Genomic DNA, 24,795 nt, shown 5'->3' with positions numbered 1-24,795 from the left:
TATAATACTTTAAGAAATTTTAATTTGTGCAATATCAGAAATTGTGTTCATTTTGAAATTCTGTAGAATTTATCCCCATTGGAATTTTTTTTTTTAATCAGACTCCATGCCAGGAATATAAATCTCAGACAAAAACATCTTAAGATCTGAATTACAGGTTAAGTGTTGCTTAATGACTTGAAGAAAGAATCAAAACAGGAAGGAGAAAGAGAGAGAGTGTGTGAGCAGAAAAGAAAGCAGAGGAAATGGATGCTGAATGAGGGAATCCTAAAGAGGAAACAGAGATGTCAGCACTTCCTCTCTCTCCTTTCTTGTACCAGGGCATAGACTCTACTACATCTCCCCTCCCTCGCTCTCTCTCTCTCCTCCGCTATCATAGTGATCCCAGAAAGGGACCAGCACAGAGAAAGTCGGGATTTGGATTTTACTGCAGCATAAAGCAAGAATATCATTTAAAAAAAATATATAAATATATATACATATAGCAGAGCCGTGCTAATCTGGAGATCAAGCAGAAAGAAAGAGGTGAGAGATGGAGAGAAACTGAAAGACAGAAAGAGGACAGAGTGATGACAAGGAGAAGGTAAGTAATTCACAATGCAGCAAGGTTTACCCGAGTAAGGATTAAACTCATGAGGACACGTTTTTAGATTATGTGGCATGATATGAACAAGCATTTAAGCACATGAAATATAAATGCATTTTTTTTTCTAAGCACGTGCTTAGAGAGTCGAGCAGAACTAGGTGCAGGCAGATCTGCAGAGCCACTGCATGAAGACCTTCACACCTCTGCTGTACATTTGCATGTGTAACACTGATCTCGAATTTCATGGCAATGCTTCGACTAGCCTCACAACTGCAAACATAAGTGGCAAAACATAAATACACATAATTTTATATTGACTTTTTGTCACCAATACCAAAGATTATGTAAGACTCATTGTCATCACTAACCATAATCAGACTCAGTATAATCAGACTGAAAATTGTCATTTTAATCATTTACTATATTCTGATTGACTAAAGTCCAGACTCATCGTCATTATGTGACATCACACACACACACCATAATCAGATTCACTGGGGTCAAGCGGACACAAATTGCATTTCACAAAATAAACTTATTGCCATCACTTATTTATCAGACTTTCTGTGGTAAGACTCAGTCAATCAGTATAATCAGACTGTTAACACACTGTAATCAGACACAAATCGCATTACTCAATATAGTCAGACTCGCTGTCATTACTCGCATTAATCAGACCAAATCAGTCACTTGATATAATCAAATTTGAACTCACTATAATTACGTAGCATCAGACACACTGTAATCAGACACTTTAATGCCCGTTATTATCAGATACAAATTGTATTTCTCAAAATAAACGTATTGCCATCACTTATTTATCAGACTTTTCAATCAATCGGTATAATCAGACTGCGTTAACACACTGACACAAATCACATTACTCAATATGGTCATAATCGTTGTTATCACTCTGAATAATCAGACCTAATCAGTCACTCAATGTAATCAAATTTTTACTCACTAGAATTACGTAGCATCAGACACAAATCGTATTACTTAATATGGTCTGACATGTTGTCATCATTTGCATTAATCAGACCTAATCAGTCACTTAATATAATCAAATTTGGACTCAGCATTATTACGTAGCATCAGACACGCCGTAATCAAACTCACTGAGGTCAGACACTTTTATTACAATCAGACACAAATTGCATTTCTCAAAATAAACTTATTGCAGTCACTTATTTATCAGACTTTCTGCTATAAGATAAGTATAATCAGACTGTTAACACAGTCATCAGACACAAATCGCATTGCTCAATATGGTCAGATTCATTGTCATCACTCGCATTAATCAGATCTAATCAGTCACTCAATATAATCAAATTTGGACTCACCATAGTTACGCAGCATCAGATACACTGTAATCAGACTCCGTGAGGTCAGACACTTTTATTATAATCAGACACAAATTGCATTTCTCAAAATAAACTTATTGCAGTCACTTATTTATCAGACTTTTGGTCATAAGACTCAGTCAATAAGTATAATCAGACTGAGTTAACACGCTGTAATCAGACACAAATCGCATTACTCAATATGGTCAGACTCATTGTCATCACTCGCATTAATCAGACCTAATCAGTCACTCATTATAATCAAATTTGGACTCACCATAATTACATAGTATCAGACATACTATAATCAGACTCACTGAGATCAGACACTTTTGTCCCCATTATAATCAGACACAAATTGCATTTCTCAAAAAAACTCACTCCCATCACTTATTTATCAGCTTTTTTTGCTGTAATAAGACTCAGTCGATCAGTATAATCAGACTGCATTAACACACTGTAATCAGACACAAATTGCATTACTCAATACAGTTAGACTCATTGTCATTACTCACATTAATTAGACCTCATTAGTCACTCAATATAATTAAATTTGGATGCACCACTTTTGTGATGACATTTTTATCCCCATTATAATCAGAAACAAATTGCATTTCTCAAAATAAACTAACTGCTGCTATCACTTATTCATTAGCATTTTTTGGTAATAAGACTGAGTCAATCAGTATAATCAGACTGCATTAAAAAAACTGTAATCAGACACAAGTCACATTACTTAATATGGTTTGATTCGTTAGCATCACTCGCATTAATCAGACCAAAACAGTCACTCAATATAAACAAATTTGGACTAACCATAATTACATAACATCAGAGACACTGTAATCAGACTCACTTAGGTCAGACACTTTTATCACCATTATAATCAGACCCAAATTGCATTTCTCAAAATGAACTTATTGCAAACACTTATCAGACTTTCTGTAATAAGACTCAGCCAATCAGTATAATCAGACTGCGTTACCACACTGTAATCAGACACAAATCACACTACTCAATACAGTTAGACTCATTGTCATCAGATTAATCAAACCCAGTTACTCAATATAATCAGATTCACTAAAGTCAGACTGATTGTCATTATTTACTATACAATGCGCTGTTATCAGACTCATTTTCATGTGCATTATAATCAGATTTCTATCACTTACTGTAATCAGACTGTAATCTTTAAACTTTCTGTAATCAGACTCACTTAAAAAAAAATATTACTACAAACACAAATTACTTTGGATGCATTCTGCATCTAGCATGTAAGAAACAAAAAAGCATTCAGCAAAAAAAAAAAAAAAATCTCTTTTTGCACATTTCTACAGAAACACAATGAAGATGCCGGTGTGTGCAGCGATGTCCTTCCTACTCTTGCTGTGGTTTACGTGCACTTACGTACATGCAGAATGTCCCACTGTCTGCTCCTGTAGCGAGAGCCATCGGACAGTTGACTGTTCCTGGAGGGGGGTTAGGCATCTGCCTGTGGGCCTGCAGCGAAACATTCAATCCCTCAACCTAACCCACAATCGGCTATCTGACCTGGACCACCACCTGAGCTCCTTCACACATCTGCGCATCCTAGACATCTCCTACAACCGCCTGCTTCATTTCCCAGCTTCACTGCCACGAGCACTGTGGCAAATCAACGTCTCAGGAAACCGTCTGCGCGTACTCAACAAGGATGACACAGCATACCAGTGGAACCTGAGAGTTCTGGATCTGTCCGTCAATAAGCTGGAGCGTGTGGTCTTCATCAACAACACGCTCCCCAACCTGAAGGCTCTCAATCTTAGTCATAACAAGTTCTGGACGGTACCTACCAACATGCCCCACAACCTGGAGGTGGTGGATCTATCTCATAACACTCTGGTCCAGATTCTGCCGGGGTCCCTGAACCTCCTACACAAGCTGGCTCGGCTCTATCTGCACGCAAACCGCTTCACCACGGTCGGTGAAGGGGTGTTCGAGCATCTGCAAAGTCTGAAGCTCATCACTCTAGGGGACAATCCCTGGGCTTGTGAAGAAACTGCCAATATTAGCCACCTGTTGATGTGGACCCATCACACTCCCGCCCGAGTGTTGGGTTGCCCCTGCCACACCTGGCACACCTGCGGAGAGGCTCACCTGTCCAGGACAGGGAGCTGGCACTTTGGAACCTACACGCTGTCCCCATACGTCTTTGGCACTGAGGAGCCAAGCCATCCATATGTAGAAGCAGTCACCACACACTTCTGGTCGGGGACGTCACTCCTGAACACCAGGGATGACCAAACAGGATCTAGAAGCACCAAGGAACAGGAGTCTTTCAAAAATGGACATATCTTTACCTCAACTTCAGAGGTTTCCCATTCTGATACTCATTCAACTACAGAAGGCCCAGTCACAACTGGCGACTTCGTCACCACTATCTCCACCACCCGCAGGACCACCACTCTCCGTACGCGGAGTGTGAAGAGACCCAATCAGAACTTCAGCCGAAACACAAGCTCAAGATGCAGTGTGGGTTCAATCTACACATCAATTTGCTCTACGCTCCTCCTCATGGCCATGACGCAAGGGCTCTGAGAGTCAGCCGAGTCACACGGTTAACTCACGTTAACAAATGGATAACATGTTCTGCATTTTCAAATGTGTAGCATATCATTAAAACATTAAATGAACTTAAAAGCTTCCAAAACAGAACAGTCTCACAATATAACCTCCATCTACTGATGTAGAGGAGCAACAAGCAGGATTACTGGACATACAGGTTTACATAAAATGGGTGTAAAAGCATTCATATGTTAATTCGATTAACTTCTAAGAATCCATTTTGTTTCAAAAATGATTAAATTAAATGCATGATTCTGTTAATACTACTGCAATAATAAAAAACATTAACAAAAAGCATTCATTTTTAATCAAAAGCTCTGCACTGTTCAATAAAATCTATGAAAAATATTATAAAAATGATAAATCAATATAATGAAATCTAATAATTTTCATCAGAATACATAGCTACTTTGTGATGCCATTCAATAAAGAAATATGCTTTCTGCCCACATAAGGGTGCAACTACGGCATTTACAGGGCCCTATGATTTCCACGATGCCGAAAACACAAATATAATCACGGAATCCATGTATGAATGAATGGCGCAGATGTGTGGTTTCATTTACTACACACATACTGAAGCACACGTGACGCTCATGGTGTTTTCAGCCTCTGATGCCTCAATATGTGAGTACATAAACAAATGTAATATCTACAACTGCTCTGAGAGTCACTTCATGAGAAATCTGCCATTTCTTTTGAGAAAAACTGATATACTTCTAAATGTCATATCATATACTAACAGAAACTTTACAGCAACCCGTCAAAATAAAAGTTTGCTTTAACTTGAAGAAATTGTGACAGAAATATATTATTTATTTTAATGATAGTACTACTACTAATATTACAATTATTAAGAAAACATTCATTTTTAAAGAATATTCACCAGACAAATTTAAAAACACAACACATTTCAACAGTACTTCTGAAAAAAAGTAAATAAATAAAACAATACATTAATTATTTATTTAATTAATCAGACATTCTTTTGATTATTAAAATGTAATGAAACCATTAAAACGGAATCCAGAAAATTATTGCAAAACAGATTTCGGTAAAAATAAAACTAATTTAATAGGGCCTTAAAATTTAATTTTGTTAAACAGTATAAGTTTCATGATTTCAATTAAAACTGAAAAAAAAAAAAATGGAATTTATAAAAAAAATTAAATAAAATGGACTTTGGGAAAAAATAGAACATTTCATAGGGGCCCACATTCACTAGCATTCAGCGCTTCAAAATGTTTACCGATATAGCTGATGGAAATGTATCTATAAAATGTATCAAGTGTTGACACAATATTTTTCCATTTAACTAAAGTGCATAAATTCTATATTGATACTTCAAATGTCGCAAAAATTTGTTTGGAAACACTTTTTGTAGAGCAAAGAGGGTTTAACACAAATAAATGTGGTGTTACATGACAGAAGTAGCCTATAGGCAGGTTTCTGTGTAGTTCAAAGCCACATTAAATTTATCATATTATTAAACTGTATATAAAATGATTTTATTACTATTGGTATATGGTAACAATAGGACAAGTTATTTTTTTTTGTCAGTCTGTGATTAATAGCTTACGTTAACCAATTAACCATTAACCGACCTTAAGAATTTTGAAGAATTATTACAATATTACCGTTTAAAAAGATTTTTAGATAAGTAATTTTTAAAATAATTTAAAAATGCTTGCTGCATGGTTAAAAATATGCTACACATATAAAATATAATTGTGTTTTTGAGAGGGAGAGAAAGGGAAACAAAACAAGTCACTCATGACACTTTTATATACAATTATATACGTTTTTATAATACAAATAATTTATATATACAAATTAATAATAGTCTATATAATAAAGTTTTGTTGCAAAGGGATAAGAAACAGAAAGACTACTATGTAATTTGCACAATAGGTGTAATTACGTATGGAAACACCTCAAGGGCAAAACAAAACTTGTGACAATTTGTTTTTTTAGGGATGACGTAACATGCACCATTTTATCTGTAAAAGCCCAATTGGATGGAAACAGGCTGGAGACAGCACATTTCTTAAAGGTTTTTTTCCCACATACTCTCTTTGTCGATAACCAAACAGTGCAAAAACTGGATGGAAACTTGGCTAGTAATGGTAACCAGCCAAACTGTCACCACGTGGCTACAATATTACTATTACTTTTCCATCCATGGTCAAAACTAATTACATTTGAATGTCATTTTAAAAAACATTATACTTCAACCATGTTTGAAGTAATAAATCAGTCACTAAAATGACCAGAAAACTACCTGCCTGCTGAAAAAAACGTAATTTGTAAATAATCACAGAATTTGTAATGGGAATAGCATTAGTTTTAATGGAAACTATAATGTATCTTGTTGGTCTCTACTAGAAATTGGTTGCCTTCTATTGGTGGCTTGTTAAAACCACTAAATCCTAACACTACAGTAAACCATTTTTTAACAGTTTTAATGGTTTAAAGTTAATGCTTTGTAATGATTTTTGCAGTGGAAACCATTAGAATTTCTGTGATGCTTTCTATTGTTTTGTTTTTTCTCAGCACAGCTGCCAAGTTTCAAAAACCACTGACAACCAGCAGGGACACTTGACCAAGATGGTCTACTAAAACAGCTGGTAATCCATCTTTACAACTACCTAAAGCAGTGGTGAGAAGCTCAAAACTATCCATCACATTTCAAAAACGTAGCTTCGTAGCTAACAGAATTTTCCAGCTGGAAAAGCAGGGTTAATTTTTCTCACCATCATGCTTTCATTATCATGGCTGACTCACAACACAATGAACACAAACACAATGTTTAGAAACCCTGTTATTGCCAATCATAGTGATAAACTCTTATGTCAAGTTACATAACTATGTAAGAATACAAACTTCAAAGTAAGACTTTGCTATATATGGAAATCTTTCGCCGTAAACACAGCACCTAAAGCCAGTCTTCCAATTTCACCATGATACCTCACGAAAAACAAACAAACTATTTGTTAAACAAAAGGAAATCTTGTCAGCATGATCTTTCCATCACTGACCCTCCTTTTTGTAGAATCATGTGACTTCTTCCACTGGTGTCATTATTAAAAGCATCCGTGTCGGTCTGGAGACACTGCACATCAGCGCTGGCAGAGAAAAACATCAGCATTATTTACGAGGAGCACAGCTGGTGAGTACCTAGGGAATGTTTACTTCTTTTGGACTAATGCAATCTTATTAAATTCTGAATGATGCTTAACCTCTGTGAACATAAATTAATCTTTTATCTGAAAAAAAAAAAAAATTATAATAAGCGTTATATAAGCGTTAAACATCATTATGGAGCTAGTAAAAAAAGAGGTGCATATACTTCTATACTGATGTTTTTTGTGTTGTTTTTCTCAGATCAAAAAAAAATGGCTCTAAGAGTGGACATCTGTGTGGTTCTGCTTGTTGTGATGTTCAACTGTATGCAGGTCCAAATGCAGTTTCCCCGTGCTTCAAACACTACAACTGCATTTACCACCATCAGCACTACTAAAAATGGGAACGGCGCTAACCAGAATACAAACACCAGCACTTCAGGTAGCTCCACCAGCTCCTCTAGCTCCTCCACCAGCTCCTCTAACAACTCGAATGGGTCTCTGAACAACAGCACATCAACCATCAACACAATACACAGTGCCCACGTTGGCAGTTCCTCCTCTCCCTCCATGACTAGCTGCTTCAACCTTCTGCCACTTGTGTTCATTGCTCTGAGCTTTCTACAGATGACACAGTGACCACCTTTGAAAGTGCTTTGAAGGCAGACAATCCTGTGAGATTCCTCAGAAACTTGATAGTCTTTCAGAAATTATATTTGTACACTTTCGTAGATGTTAAATGAACAGCTTTTAGCTTAACATTAGCAAAAATATTTCCAATGTGAAAAATACTGGTACTATTTACAGCCAATATGAAACAGGCAATCTGGGTTTTTTTATTTATTGCTGTTAAATGCTGTAATATCTTCATTATTTAATCAACAAAGGTAAATCTATGCATCTGTAAAGCTGCTGCTAGTTAATGGATTGTAAAATAAAACTGTGAATAAATTAACTCTGTGTGATTTTGTAATTCTTTTGCACTTGTCAGTCAGGTATTATAAAGTCTTACCTGCGAGTTACATAGTAAAACACAGGGTTTCCGTTCTTTGAGGTTCCAGCCTGGTAAAAGATGTTAAGAGTCTTCAACGCTTTAAACTCTTCTTTCTCATGCACCTGGTGTCTAAACAAGAATATAAACAAGTGCAATTTAAAAGAGGGGTTTTGGCTTAAAATAAGAAAAAAAGGTCCCATTTTATACCAGGTGGCCTTAAAATAGTTTTTACATTGTACTTACGTTTTAAAAAATACCAATATGTCATTAATTTCTGAAATTATATTTTTACACTGCCATTCAAAAGTTTGGGATTAGTAAGATGTTTAAATGTTTTCTAAAGAATTCTCTTATGCTCTTCAAGGCTGTGTTTACTTGATCAAAAATATAGAAAAAAAAAAGTAATATTGTGAAATATTATTACAGTTTAAAATAACGTTTTTCTATTTTAATATATTTTAAAATATAATTTATTCCTGTAATGCAAAGCCGAATTTTCATCAGCCATTATTTCAGTCTTAAGTGTCAAATGATCCTTTAGAAATCATTCTAATATGCTGATTTATTTCTTTTATTATCAATGCTGGAAACAGTTGAGCTTTCCTAATATTTTTTGGAACTTTTCAGGATTCTTTGATGAACCAAAATTAAAAAGAACATTTATTCAAAATAGAAATCTATTCTAACAATATAAGCTATCACTTTTGATAATTAATCAGCATATTAGAATGATTTCAAAATGATCATGTGACACTGAACCCTGGAGTAATGATGCTGAAAATTCAGCTTTGCATCACAGAAATAAATTACATTCACATAGAAAACAGTTATTTTTCATTTAAATAATATTTCACAATATTACTGTTTTTTATGGAAATGTCAAAAAAAAAAAAACACATTAAACTCACCCTTAAACCTACCCATACCACCAAAACCTTTCCCTAACCTTACCCGTATCTCACCTTAATAGCAGCAAAAGTGTTCTGCAATGCAATATGAACACAGTAAGTACGTTTAATTTATTTTTTGATGCAAGTACATAGTAGTTAAGGACCCCTAATATAAACTGGGACCAAAAACAGTGTTAGAAAAATAAAACTAATTCAAACTGACTTTTAAGAATGTTTAGATTTTTTCATAAAATAAAATAAAATAAAATAACATTAAATTAGTGCTGCATTTTCTACCTTGTCATAAACTCCTCAAACTTGGAGCTGGTGAGATTCAGGCTGGACCAATGAGTATCTGCTACAGGTTTGTGTTCTGGGGGACCCAGGTAAGCAAGCAGGGTGGCCATCTTATCAAAGGGCCTCCTTCCAACAGCTTTATGATCCCTGAAGAGTTTAGAAAAATATTCTCTGATTAACCGAAACTTTAATGAGAATCATCAATAAGTGTTTGCTAACATTACAATACAATATTACAACAGACAACCCAGTCAGTCAAAGTGATGGATGATTATCTTTACAACAAAACAGCGGTCACATAATGATAGTGTTCTACCAATGCAATCAGATCAAAGAGAAACAAGTCGAGAAGGGAAAGTAAAATACGCAAATCAGTTTCCAACCAAATAGAGAGATTTGAATGAGCAGAATTCCAAGAATCTAAGCCCAAGAAATGCCCAAACTGCATTTGCACCCCATGAGCTAGATGATAGCATAAGTCTTTCAAGACCCGCTCACCTGTTGCTAGACAAATACTGGCCGATTTTCTCTTGGTTGTTCCACAGCAGCCTGTGCAGGGCCAAAACATTGCCATCACTAATGAAAGACAGGCTGTGATTGAGAGAATCACTCGCTGGGCAGTCAGATGCGATGTCCAGGAAAAATCTAGAAGGAAAACCAAAGTTAAAACAAGCTGGTGACAGGATCTAAATCTTAAAGACCACTAATTGTTTTCTTACTTCCTGGCTGCATCAAAATTACTCTTCACAAAATCATTAAACGGCCTCATGTGCTCCTCTTTTGTGAATAAAACATGGTTGGCAATACTTTGCAGGATCTGCAGACAGACAACAAATGAAATATGAGTCTGTATAAAATGGAAAACTCCAAATCTTTCCATTTTGTCTACAACTTTGTATGTCTTTCATTATATATGCAACCCTGGAACACAAAATCAGTCTTATGAAGCACAGGTATATTTGTAGCAATAGCCAAAAATACATTGTATTGGTCAAAATTATCTTTCTTTTATGCCAAAAATCATCAGGATAAGTAAAGATCATGTTCCATGAAGACATATAGTGAATTTTCTACCGTAAATATATCAGAACTTAATTTTTGATTAGTAATATGCATTGCTAAGAACTTCATTTAGACAACTTCAAAATATAGATTTTTTTGTGCACCCTCAGATTCCAGATTAGTTGCATCTCGGCCTATCCTAAACATCAATTTAAAAAAACTGACCCTTATGACTGGTTTTGTGGTCCCAGCTTGAATCTTACCTTTCATCATGTTTCTATTAAAGCAATAAAACACTCAAGGCCATGCACTGCAGTGATTTTACAACTATTAAGTGGGTTTTAGACATTGCTTTTATTTTAGAGGCTTATTGATTAAATAAACCATGCTAGATGGTTGACCCAGTTGGCTTTCCATATCAAAGACCTGGTTTTGACCTGGTAGACTTTTCTGGACCAGCACAGAAGCAGCAAAAACCAACTTGGCCAACATAAGCTGGTACGACCTGTTCTCTAGCATGGACAATTTTCATAAAAGTAGTATTAATTTCATTTCTATGCAAAATTCTCACCTTTGACATGAGTTTAAGGCCTCTTTCTATCCTGGGCGGAGGCTTTTTGTCGAGAATCCCAGCCTCATATGGAGAAACTATAGCTGGGTTCACGAAACGCAGAAACATGGCACTACCTACAGCTCCAATACTGTTCTGGGGGAAACGCTGGCTCACCACCTGAACCCAAAACATAGAAATACACAGGATTGTGAAAGAAGGATTTTATGGCTGAGGTACCATGATGCTATTTCATTGGAATAGTTCCAATTCAGAACCAAAACTCATAACATGATTAATACATCTGAACATTTAAAGTCAAATCATGCTAAATTCTGGTTTACTGGAGGTGTAGTTGATCATATCTGTTGATAACATGAGGTTCTGTGAGAGAACTATCTGAATGAAATGGCACCAGAGGCTGTAGAGTTAAAGTGTAGAAAGCAGTTTAAAGCCGTTAAACAGTCTCATGATGGCGGAGGTCTTCACCAGTGACCTTTAAGAGTGTTAGAGAAGAAAAAAGGGAAAGGCAAAGCATTTAAAATGGCACTACAGAGAAATGCGTTTTACTTAGAAAAAAACGTTTCAGGTTGAACGGTCAAGCGTAAAATCATTCTGGCATTCAAAAAGGGGCGAAGTTCGTTACCAAATTGCACTACCCACGATGCACCACTGCATTCAACGCCCTGATAATTTCCAACCCTCAGTCCTGAGAGTGACGGCTCATGCAAAGATGATGGCCGGAGCTACAGAGTTTGTTGTTTTTCCTGGTGCTGGTGCTAAGAGGTACATTCAGTGAAGGCTTCAGCTTGCCAAAAATCAGGAAATTAGTAGACATGATTTGATGTAATGACAGTAATGCAGGCCAGAGGTGCACAAGAGTCTCAGATTAATGAAGTGAATCGAGACAGGAAGCAGGTACGTCCGCCATTCACACTTACTGCTTTCCTCACTTCCTTTCTGTCTTTGACAGATGCTTTAGACAGCAGAGAGTGACAAGTAGCCTACAGAACAGAAATGAGCACAAACAAGTCATGGCACAAGCTAACACACGCACATACACACACACACACACACACGCTTTCAAACTATTAGACTCACATAGAATGTGCATGGAAAGGTCTTTTCCAACATTACAAATGCTTAACTGTTACTTCTGATCAATTTAATAGATCCTCCTTGCTGTATAAAAGTATTTAAAAAAAAACTGACCTCAAACATTTGAATGGTTACCATTATAATCCATTGGGCAGAATTACACTGATTTTTCTGCACAAATGGCCTCATTTATGTAACACAGAATGAATTAAATTAATCATTCGTAAAACCATCCTTTTGTGAATTATCACACTTCAATGCAAAAAACTATTTACACAAATTTGTTAAGTGCAGAAAATGATTGCATATTCTGTGTGGCCTTTTCATCACATACACAGGGACTAATGTCAAATATATATTTGAAAGCAACCCGTTCTACAGCCTAGGGACAATTCAGATTTAAAAATCACATTTTAAATAAGCTGTTACATTTAATTGCATTACAAAGGCCTTTTTTCTGACAATTTGTGATTGTGTACAAATAAGACCAGAAATATGCATTAAAGGGGTAGTTCACCCAAAAATTAAAATTCTGTCATTAATTACTCACCCTCATGTCATTCCAAACTCGTAAGACCTTTGTTCATCTTTAGAACATGAATTAAAATATTTTTTATGAAATACAAGAGCTTTCTGGCCCTGCATAGACAGCAACTGACTTGTTTAGGACCCAGAAAGGTAGTAAGGACATCATTAAAATAGTCCATGTGATATCAGTAGTTCAACCTTAATTTTATGAAGCTACGAGAATACTTTGTGCACAAAGAAAACAAAAATAATAACTTTATTCAGCAATTTCTTCTCTTACCTGTCGTGTTCAACTGCGACTGTCGTAAATGCACTGACACGGAAGAGAAGAAATTGTTGAATGAAGTTGAACTTCATTCAAAAAGTATTCTTGTAGCTTCATAAAATTATGGTTGAAACACTAATGTCACATGGAATATTTTATCTAAGTCCTTACTACCTTTCTGGGCCTTGAACGTTTCAGTTGTGTTGCTGTCTGAGGATCAGAAAGCTCTCTTATTTCATCAGAAATATCTTAATGAATGAAGGTCTTACGGGTTTAGAACGATATGAGTCATCAATTAATGACAGAATTTTCATTTTTGATTGAACAATCCCAATTTAGATTTCATGTTGGCTTTGAACTGTTTAATTCAACAGTCTCCACAGAAAACTGAAGCATATTTGACATTAGTACTATCGTCACACACATTAACATGGAAATACTGACATACACAAAAACCATCTACACACTGGTTTAATATCCTTCAGGCATCTTTCGTGCTCTGAGGAATCACCTCAGAGGTTTTTCCAACCTCACCTGAAAGAGACAGTGACAGACGCTGCGGAGCTGAGGAGGAAACTCGCCAGATGAGCTGATTATGGCCTGAAAGAAGCGATCGGTCATCCGTAACAGATTGCGCTGGTTCTCCTCCAAATTCTCACCAGTCTCAAGTCTGCAGGAAGAACACAATCAAATCATCTCCAACCAGAATCTGACCAGATCACATAGGCATGTCTGCAGTATTTAATGGATAATATGACACTAATTACATTTAAGTGGTGAAACAAATAGTTTATAATATAAAAGTACACAAAAATGTCCTTAAAATCCCAATAATATGCAAAAATTTTAAAGGGATAGGTCACCCAGAAATTAAAATTCTGTCATTAATTACTCATCCTCATGTTACAACCCTTTAAGACCTTTGTTCATCTTCGGAACACAAAAAATAATTTTGATGAAATCCAAAAGCTTTCTGACCCTCCATAGACAACAACACAGCTACCACATTCAAGGCCCAGAAAGGTAGTATGGGCATCGATAAAATAGTCCATGTGATAAAAGTAATAAACTCTAATTTAATGAAGCTACGAGAATACTTGCATGTGTCGTCGTACTCTCGTGAACGCACGTCAAAGACTGACAGGAGAAGAAATTGTTGTTTAAAGTTGTTATTTCTGTTTTCTTTGCACACAAAAAGTATTCTTGTAGCTTCATAAAAATACAGTTGAACCACTGATGTCACATGGACTATTTTAACAATGTCCTTACTACTTTTCTAGGCCTTGTACGTGGCTACATTGCTGTCCATGCAGGGTCAGAAAATCCTCGGATTTCATCAAAAATATCTTAATTTGTTTTCAGAAGATGAACAAAGGTCTTACGAGTTTGGTACGACATGAGCGTGAGTAATGACAGAATTTTCATTTCAGGGTGACCTTTCCTTTTAATATGCAAACACAGGCTGAGTAGTAAAATACTTTTATTTCTAAATACCGATTGAATTGCAAGAAATTTACCACATTTATCTTTATTAACCACACAAAACACAGGGTGGTCATTGCAAACCAGTTCATCCTTCTCGCAAGTGAACCTCTATTTAAAGTCTTTTGCTTTGCGTATTTTTTTCATGGTTTAAGGATGACAGCATGTTTTGCAACCTGTCCATGATGCTTCTGCCTAATTTGGCTAGCTTTTATCTGGTGACAGGCGAATTTGCACCAACATACCAGTTGTGAGTCACTGTTTCAAAGGTTCATTTGGACAAATACCTGGTGGGATCCACCTCAAAGCTCAGCATCTGCCATTCAGTACCCGTGATCACCGCCCTGAGCAATGGCTCCAATAATTTCTGCAGATACGTGGCCCCGTATACCTGAAAAAGGGAGTTTCCATGAGTTTCCAAGAAGGAAATTCACAGCTAAACTTAATCTGGATCATTTGCCTCTTTGAATGATCATTTGACTTCAGTGCACGCCAGGGGAATCGTAGAGGCACCTTAAAGCAGAACGTCATGATTTTACTGGCCAGGCTGTTGCCGCGGAACAGTGTTTGCATGGAATCTGCCAACTCCACCTCCTTAGAGAACATATTCCACAGGAGCTGATACAGGAGATGCCTCGAATCGAAGAGCGTCACCAGAACACGTGCCAGTTCATCCTGGAAAGACCAAACATAAGACCACTCAAACTGTGAGTTTACAGTAAAATCATACACAGATTTTGACATTAACAAAATAGAAAATACAGTGCCCCACACATCTGAATCATTTGTAAGTGCACTGGATTACACACAAAAAAACTACGGCAACTTAAACATATTTTTTTTTTTTATTAAATTAAAAAAACAACCACACTACTAGTTAATAATTATTACTAATAATTTACTTCACAATATTTTATTAGCAACATTTTAGTCAACTGACCTTCTTTAGGCTTACAATGTGCAAATAAAACTACATTACATTTCAGATAAAATGATGAGTAGTAAAGGTTAATAATAATGCATTTTCTCATTTTATACTATTAATTATACCTTTTTAAAAGAGCTACAATCATTAAACAAAAAGAAAAACACAGTTTTGCATTTTCTGGAGGTAAAGTAAGTGCTTGCAAATAGTGCAAGTACAGTGTTTGCCAGGTCAGAAGTTCTCAAAAAGGGGCTTCACCAAACTTTCATAGGGGGACGTAGGGGGCCTAAAAGTATATATAAAAAAAACATTATTTCTATATTAAAATAATCAAATTGAAATCTAAAAATTAAAAAATGAAATCAAGATAAAATATATTTACATCACAATAAACAGTACAAGCCCAATAATACGCAAAATTATTAAAAGGATAGTTCACCCAAAAACGAAAAACGTGTCAGTTGTGTTGTTGTCTATGCAGGGTCAGAAAGATGTCAGTTTTAATCAAAAACATCTTAATTTGTTTTCTGAAGATGAACGACATGAGGGTAAGTAATTACTGACAGAATTGTCATTTTTGAGTCACCTTTGTTGCAATATGCAAACACAGGCTGAGTAGTAAAATATTTTGATTTCTAAATACCAAGTGAATTGCAAGAAATTTACAATCACAAAATGAACTGTGCTTCGTTTATAATTTAATACACAAATACTCACAGTTTCTGTTTATAAAAAGTGTTTGAAAACAAGCTGCTTTGTCAATTATGACAGAAATACAAGAAATATCAGAAATAACCTACATAAAGAGCCTTCAAGTCAAACTAAAATAAAAAAAAGAAAAAGCAAAGAAAAAAATTTAATCCGAAACAATGAAAGAGATAAAGAGAATGATAATAACACCAGACCAAAACAAAATTAATAAGTAAATAAGTTTAAAGAAAGAAAAGAGCATTGCCAAATCAGTATGGAAATAATCATTTGATAGTTCGATTTTGACTTGCAAAGATTCTAATAGGGTACGTCAATGGGAGATATTCAAGCTTTAGAGATTGTCAACGTTCTGACTCTTTGAAGTAAAAAGTTGAATACATTTAAAAATATATAATTAAAAAATATAAAAATACAGTCAAACCAAAAATCATTTAGACACCAGATATAATTTTTTATATTTTTTTTACTAGTGGGTGCAGGACACTTTAGTTAATTTATGCAAGTGAGGATAGCAAAATAAAGTAAACTGTGACATATTATACCCACAATCTTTTCACAACAGTGGATTACCAGTAAATTTAAGACCATGTTTTTTCTTTTTACACCAAAGACTGAACAAAATTAAGCATTGCTTGGTAATTGCTCAAGAAATTATCGATAGTTGTGTAAATATTGTCATTCTAACAGTTAGTTGAATTTTGGTTCATTGTAATCCATTACATACCTTTCTATCAAAGTCATCAGACATTATCAAGATGAATTTGAGCTGACACAGCTTACATTATACTATACTATATAGTATAATCAGAGCGGAATGAATTATGCATATTGCACTGTACAAAAAAAAATTTGATCATTGGTATAAAGTACCCACCCACTGTGAACAAGGGACCACATTGGCCAGTGCCATGGCGATAGGCAACTCTCCCTGATCCCCCATCATTGTGACAAGTTCCACAAGCCTCTCAAAGCGATCGGCCAGGGCAGTTTCTGCCAGAGTGTCAAACTCTGTCCCCTGTTGCAAGATCTTAGTGAGGACCTCCATGAATGTAGCCCTGGTCTGAAGGTCCTTATGATAGCCAAGCCCTACAAGAAAGCAACAGACACATAAAGTTTGATTATATGTGTGAGAAAGTTTATATAATACAGATTGTCAAAGCAGCTTAATTCAGTTCAATGTTGATTCAGTTCATTTCAATAACAGTGTCGCTGTTACAACATTAGTGTCATTATCTAGCTTAAAGGGATAGTTTACCCCAAAATTGTATGTTTATCTGCTTACCCCCAGTACATTCAAGCTGTAGGTGACTTTGTTTCTTCAGTAGAACACAAATAAAACACAAACATTGCAGTCTGTTAGTCATATAATGGCAGTCAATGGGATCCACGGCTTTGAGAGTAAAAAAAAAAAACATACACAGACAAAACCAAATTAAACCTTTTAGCTTGTGATGATACATTAAGGACTTAACACACAAAACAATTGGTCTGTGCAAGAAACTGAACAGTATTTATATAATTTTTTACTTCTGATCCACTGCAATGTCCAACTGTCCTGAGCGTGTTCACAACAGCCAGCGCATGACAAAGAGCAAGCAACCATAACTTCAGTCGATCAGGCTCAAAAGTTGGGAGTCGGTGAAAAGTCAACAGTCCTGGATGAGTTTCGTCTCGATTTGGTTTTGTCTGTGTATGATTTTTTGACTCTCAAAGCCATGGATCCCATTGACTGCAACAGTTTGAATTAAAAATCTTTGTTTGTGTTCTACTGAAGAAGCAAAGTCAGGATGCCCTGAGGGTAAGCAGATAAACAACAAATTTTCATTTTTGGGTGAACTATCCCTCTAATTCAGTCCTAGCATTGAATTGAAAGTATTATTGAATATATTACTATATGCTCTTAAAGATTTGTCATAAAAAGTCAATACTTGTTCTGAAAATCAAGTTTAATTTATGATAGAGTTAAATAGTTTAATGAGCAAAAAAATATATTGAATGTAAAAAAAAAAATACATTTTTAAATAATTAACAAATTAAATTAAATGATTTATGAATTTTAAGTGTTAGATGAAAGGTTTATCGCTTGATTCTCCCACCAATTGAGTGCATAAGGCCACTGTCCACATTGGCGTTGAGCAGGTTGGACATGGCCAAGACGGTACAGTGCCTTAACGATGCCAATCGCCTGGACATCCCTCGCTTACGTCCAGCCACCTGCTGACCCTCGTCCTCCACCTCGCTGCAGTCGTTCAGCAGGTTCATGAACAGAGTGAAGTACCTGTGGAGGACAGCAGAGGCAGAGTGATGTACAAATCCCATGACCGGACACTATAAGGCTTTGGGTTTGATATGGGACTTTTGAGTCTTACTTTAGGAAGAGCTGAGATTTGGCCTCCATCAGTTCAACACCATCCCCCTCCTCTGGCTGAAGGGGCAGCCCGGCCAGAAGAGACACCACTGCTTCCATACTGGCCTGATCTAGATCCCTGTCAATTAGAACCAAAGAGCTCAGTGCAAACAAACATATAATTGTAAGGTTGTTCAGTAAACTAGATTATAAACAATGCTGTCTGAATGAAAATCCTGTATTCATGAGAACGTTACCTTGTGAGGCATTTTACATCATCATCTGCTGCCTGGTTGGATGTTCCCATCACCCAGTCTGTCAGATACTCCACCATCTTATTCCTAAAACACAGACAAATCTGATACATCTCCAGACCATAATTAAAACAGATAATATGACTATTGAATAATTAGCAGGACTACAGTAGTGTTTTGTTGTACCTGAACTTCATCTCTTGGCAGAAAGAGAGGTCATCTCTGCGCTCCATCATGATCTCTACCAGCTGGCACAGTTTGGTTTTAATGTGGATGGCATGAACCATGTTGCCAAGAATATGCACATACCTATAACACACAAACAGGCACACATGTACTGTTATAAGCACAAATAAAGCAACAATAAGGCTAATATTGATGACGTTTTGTCAAAATTGTAAGAATGACTTGTGATAATCTTGACAGCATTCAAAAAATAATATATACATGTATTGTAGTCTTTAAAGCTTCATGTTTTATTTTAAATTTAAAAAGAATAATAAATAATTATAAATAATGCAAAAATAAATAAATATAAAATTTTTAATGGAATCAGTTAAGTTGTTTTTGTTGTTGTTTGTTTTGTTTTTTTGCAGGAAATTAATACTTTTATTCCTCAAGAATTAAATTGATCAAATTGACAGTAAAGACATTTACAATATTACAAAAGAGTTATATTTAACTTTATAACTTTATTTTATAACTTTTCTTCAAAGAATCTTGGGGGGCACTTTTCTGCAAATAAATAAATAAGAGAAAAATAAATATTTTTATTTAACAAAGATGAATTAAACTGATAAAAGAGGACTATTTTATAACTTCTATTCATAAGAGAATCCTGAAATAACACTTTTCTGCAAAAAATAAGAATAAATAAGAGAAAATGTAATACTTTTTTTAACAAGGATGAATTAAATTGATAAAAAGTGACAGTAAAGACATTTTTAATGTTACAAAAGATTTATATTTAACTTTAGAACTTATTTATAACTCCTATTTATCAAAGAATCCTGAAATAACACTTTTCTGCAAATAAATAAATAAATAAGAATTAATAAGAGAAAATGTAATACTTTTATTTAACAAGGATGAATTAAAAATGATAAAAAAGAATCGTTGTGGGAAAAAACACTTCTCTGAAAATAAATAAATATAATTTATATATAATTTAACTCTATAAATATTCTATAAACTTCTATTCATCAAAGAATCCTGAAATAACATTTTTCTGCAAATAAATAGGAGGAACATTAATATTTTTTATTTAACAAGGATGAATTAAACTGATAAAAAAGTGACAGTAAAGAAATGTATAATGTTACAAAAGATTTATATTTAACTTTATAACTATTTTATAACTTCCATTCATCAGAGAATTGTGAAAAAACACTTTTCTGCAAATAAAGAAATATAATATATATAATTTAACTCTATAAATATTCTATAAACTTTTATTCATCAAAGAATCCTGAAATAACATTTTTCTGCAAATAAATAGGAGAAACATTAATATTTTTTATTTAACAAGGATGAATTCAACTGATAAAAAAGTGACAGTAAAGAAATGTATAATGTTACAAAAGATTTATTTTTAACTTTATAACTATTTTATAACTTCTATTCATCAGAGAATTGTGAAAAAACACTTTTCTGCAAATAAATAAATATAATTTATATATAATTTACGTTTATAACCATTTTATAACTTTTATTCAAAGAATCCTGAAATACTTTTCTGCTAATAAATAAGAATAAAAGAAACATTAATATATTTTTTATTTAACAAGAAAGAATTAAACTTATAAAAAGTGACAGTAAAGAAATGTATAATGTTACAAAAGATTTATTTTTAACTTTATAACTTCTATTTATAAAAGAATCCTGAAAAAAACACTTTTCTGCAAATAAATACATAAATAACAGACAATATAGTACTTTTATTTAGAAATGAAGAATTAAATTGATAAAAAAGTGACAGTAAAGACATTTATAATGTTACAAAAGATTTATATAACTATAACTTTTTTATAACTCCTATTAATCAAAGAATCCTGAACAAAAACACTTTTCTGCAAATAAATAAACAAACAGAAAATGTAATACTTACTTAGCAAGGATGAAGTAAATTGATAAAAAGTGACAGTAAAGACATTTGTTACAAAATAATTATATTTAACTTTTCAACTTTGATAACTTCTATTCATCAAAGAATCCTGAAGAAATCACTTTTTATGCAAAATAATAATAATGATAACAGAACATATAATACCTTTATTTAGCAAGGATGAATTAAATTGAAAAAAAGTGACCGTAAAGACAGTTTTACAAAAGAATTGCATTTAACTTTTTAACTTTACTTTATAACTTTTATTCATCAAAGATTCTAAAATTCTAAAAAAACAAACAAAAAAAACACACTTCTGCAAATAAATAAATAACAGACAATGTAATGCTTTTATTTAACAGAGATTAATTAAATTGATAAAAAGTGACAGTAAAGACATTTATAATATTACAAAAGATTTAACTATATTTTATAACTTTTTATTCATCAAATAATCCTTAAAAAAAATCACTTTTCAGGAAAAAAAAAATACAACTTTTATTTTAAATAAAAAATATTTCACAATATTACTGTTTTTAATGTATTGATGATCAAATAATAAAAAAAAATTTGGTAAGCATAAAAGATGAAAAAGACTTTTGAACTACTAGTACCACCGGACAAGCAGAAATAAAAACTGTACTGTAGAGCCCTGGAGAAATTTCTTAAATTCCTCTTTAGTAAAGACTGGAAAGAATGTAACTGGAAACATTTATTTAAAGAATGATCTTCACAGGAAAGCTGATACTAACAAGCAAACAAATGACTTACCTGACCATGTTAAGCATCATAGTTTCAATGCTGGCTTGACCCAGATGCTCTGAACTTCCTTCTGTATGGTTGTCTAGAAGATTCTTCATAATGGCGATGGTCTGCTCCACAAACTGTGTGTTGGTCTCATTAATTGGCACCTAAATATATGAGCACAGACACATAAGTACCGTTGACGTTTCATGCAAGTAATACAGCTTCTCAAGACTTCCACTGTACATACACACTACATATGAATTAATTGTGGCTAGTTGTCTCACCGGCCCCTGGGCATCAAAGAATCTGCTGATGCCGTTTTTGAGTTTGTTGAACAGCATGGGATAGAGTGCTGGACAGAGCTCCAGCCCCACCAGGTCTTTGACGTTATTGCGGATATGATGGCCTTTCTCGTGATTGCACACCATCAGCGACAGAAGACGGTCCAGAAACCTACTCAGGGGCGTCTCTGGGTTCCCCTCACACGAGGCCATGGACACCATGGAGCCCTTACGATCGTTCAGGGTGCCCATGGGAGGACTGTAGGTGGCCAGAGCAGACGTGTTCCTCTGCTGCAAACACACGCCACCCAACGCACAAAGGAAGCCTGTCATATTGGTCCATTCCTGAAGGAAGAGACACAGAATTTATTTAACACAGCCAATATTTCTTCATGTTTTTCTATGTTTTTTAACAATGGTTATTATAGGAGTTAGTAATTATATAAAATTCAAATTAAAGTAATTCTCACAGTAAAATATATATACACACACTACCAGTCAAATGTTTTTGAATGGTAAGATTTTAAATGTTTTTTTTTTTTTTTAATAAAATGCAAGCCTGTATTTATTTGATCTAATTACAGCAAAAATAGTAAAGTTTTGAAATATTTTTCCTATTAAAATAACTGTTTTCTATCTGAATATATTTTAAAATGTCATTTTTTTCAGCATCATTACTCCAGTCTAGTGTCACATGATCCTTCAGAAATTATTCTAATATGCTAATTTGCTATTATTATTATCAATATTTAAAACAGTTGAGTACATTTTTTTCAAGATTCTTCAATGAATAGAAATATCCAAATATCAGCATTTATCTGAAATAAAAAGCTTTTGTAATATTATACACTATAGCATTCAAAAGCTTGAAGTCAGTATACATTTTTTTTGGGGGGGGGGGGGTGACAAAGATATTTATTTAAATGTTACAAAGAAAAAAATTCTACTCTAAATTATATTGTTTCCAACATAATAATAATAATAATAAATGTTTTTGTGCAACAAATCTAAATATTAGAATGATTTCTGAAGGATTATGTGACTGGAGTAATGATACTAAAAAGTCAGTTTTGAAATCAGGAATAAATTACATTTTAAAATATATTCAAATAGAAAATGTATTTTAAAAAGTAAAATAATTCAAAACTTTACTGTTTTTGCTGTACTTTCGATAAAATAAATTAACAGGCTTAAAATGCTTCTTTAAAGAACAGTAAAATCTTACTGTTCAAAAAATATGGTCTGGTAGTGTGTGTATGTGTACTTAAATTTACATTAACTAAATAAAAACTGTACAGTTTAAATTAAACTGAAATACAATTCTCAAATGATAAAATGATTTTTAAAAATCATATATAATAAATTTCATTTTTCAACACTACAAATTAGGAAAAGTTAAAGAGCTAAAATAAATTATAATCTATTAAATATAGAACAACTAATTGTTTTATATATTGTATTATTTATATAAATATAAAATAATATAAAACACTATAGAATAATAAAATATATATATTTTTTTTTTAAATAAATGATTTTACATTTTATGAACTAATACTTGATAGGAATCTTAATTATATAAGAATAATTTAAAAATAATTATTTACAAATAAACCTAATCAACAGAAATGTCCCTTAAACTGAAGAATCACTCATATGTAGACAAATTTATTTTCTACTGTAGGCCCTTTTTGGGTGTTGAATGTAGGTGTGTCTGACCTGGCTGTCTTCTAGTTTTGTTTTTGGGTGGCTTAAAAATAATTTGGTAGCATGTTCCCATTTGGCATGTGTGTCTTCCCAGGCCTGAAATGACCAAACAGAGCTGTTATAATATGTCATCCATGTTATCGTCAAATTAGACCACAAAAGGTTAATTATTTTTACACAAACAACAGAAACGGCATCCAAGGGCAAACTGTGAAATCCAACCACATTTTGAAAAACAAATAAAGTTTTGCATATGCTAAAATGCTCCGATTCAAAACAATTATGTTAAATAATACAAAGGCACACAACTAGGACGATGCAAATGTGTTTGTCAAGCAACCAGAATGACTCTACTACTGTCTACTGGCATTAAATGTGTGATCTCTGACCTCTGTGTTTCCCGGGGTGGGTAGCTCAATCCTCCGAAGCAAAGCCATTACTCTCTTCTGTAGAGCCGAACGACCTAGAAAGATCAGAAAGATCACTAAAAGTGTGCTGCCCTCTAGAGGCACCGTAATATCATTCACAAATCTCAAAATAAACAGGCATGTGTCTGAATTCGTACATTCAAACTAGTTTATTAGACAGACCTGTAATCATCATGTTACTGACAGATGCAAACTCCATGAACGTGTTGTAATTTGGCAGAAGGGACTGCACAGGGATTTCTTCCGCACTGCAGCGGATGTCTGCCTCCTCACACAGGTAGCGGAAACAGGACATGGCCACCAAAACTGCCTCCATGTCTGGACTCCACAGGAACATGTAAAGACAGACCTCCAGCTTGGTCTGGGCCTGCCGGCAGATGGCGATGTTACTGCCTGCTGTAGCCCGATCCTGCACAAGAAGAACAGAAGGAAGAAAAGAATTATATTTGTCTTAATTGTTTATATAGCCAATTTTAGTTGATATACTTGTTCTCTTGCTACACAGGAAAGTCAGGTCAAACACACTTCAT

At 34.2% G+C, this 24,795-nt stretch overlaps 2 protein-coding genes across 2 annotated transcripts; one reads left to right on the top strand and one right to left on the bottom strand.

Annotated features, from left to right (window-relative positions):
• The first annotated feature begins 397 nt into the window (after positions 1 to 397).
• On the top strand, positions 398 to 4,964 carry LOC141298794 (oligodendrocyte-myelin glycoprotein). Its single transcript, XM_073829106.1, has 2 exons — positions 398 to 583; positions 3,267 to 4,964. Exons 1-2 carry the CDS (start codon positions 570 to 572, stop codon positions 4,504 to 4,506), a joined length of 1,254 nt encoding a protein of 417 aa, XP_073685207.1. The 5' UTR covers positions 398 to 569; the 3' UTR covers positions 4,507 to 4,964.
• Positions 4,965 to 7,546: 2,582 nt separating this feature from the next.
• LOC141298916 (neurofibromin-like) lies at positions 7,547 to 24,795 on the bottom strand. The gene is made up of 20 exons (XM_073829217.1): positions 24,787 to 24,795; positions 24,428 to 24,674; positions 24,227 to 24,300; positions 22,134 to 22,475; positions 21,874 to 22,013; positions 19,185 to 19,307; positions 19,002 to 19,085; positions 18,767 to 18,904; positions 18,494 to 18,675; positions 17,272 to 17,483; positions 15,275 to 15,436; positions 15,049 to 15,152; positions 13,814 to 13,949; positions 11,410 to 11,568; positions 10,556 to 10,653; positions 10,335 to 10,481; positions 9,837 to 9,983; positions 8,668 to 8,778; positions 8,073 to 8,276; positions 7,547 to 7,658 (listed from the first exon to the last, which is right to left on the bottom strand). The coding sequence occupies exons 1-20, from the start codon at positions 24,793 to 24,795 to the stop codon at positions 7,547 to 7,549; spliced, it is 2,931 nt and encodes a 976-aa protein (XP_073685318.1).

This window comes from Garra rufa, chromosome 23 (assembly GCF_049309525.1).
Source record: "Garra rufa chromosome 23, GarRuf1.0, whole genome shotgun sequence".
In the NCBI taxonomy this organism is placed as follows: domain Eukaryota; kingdom Metazoa; phylum Chordata; class Actinopteri; order Cypriniformes; family Cyprinidae; genus Garra; species Garra rufa.
This window is presented reverse-complemented; position numbering and strand designations above follow the sequence as displayed.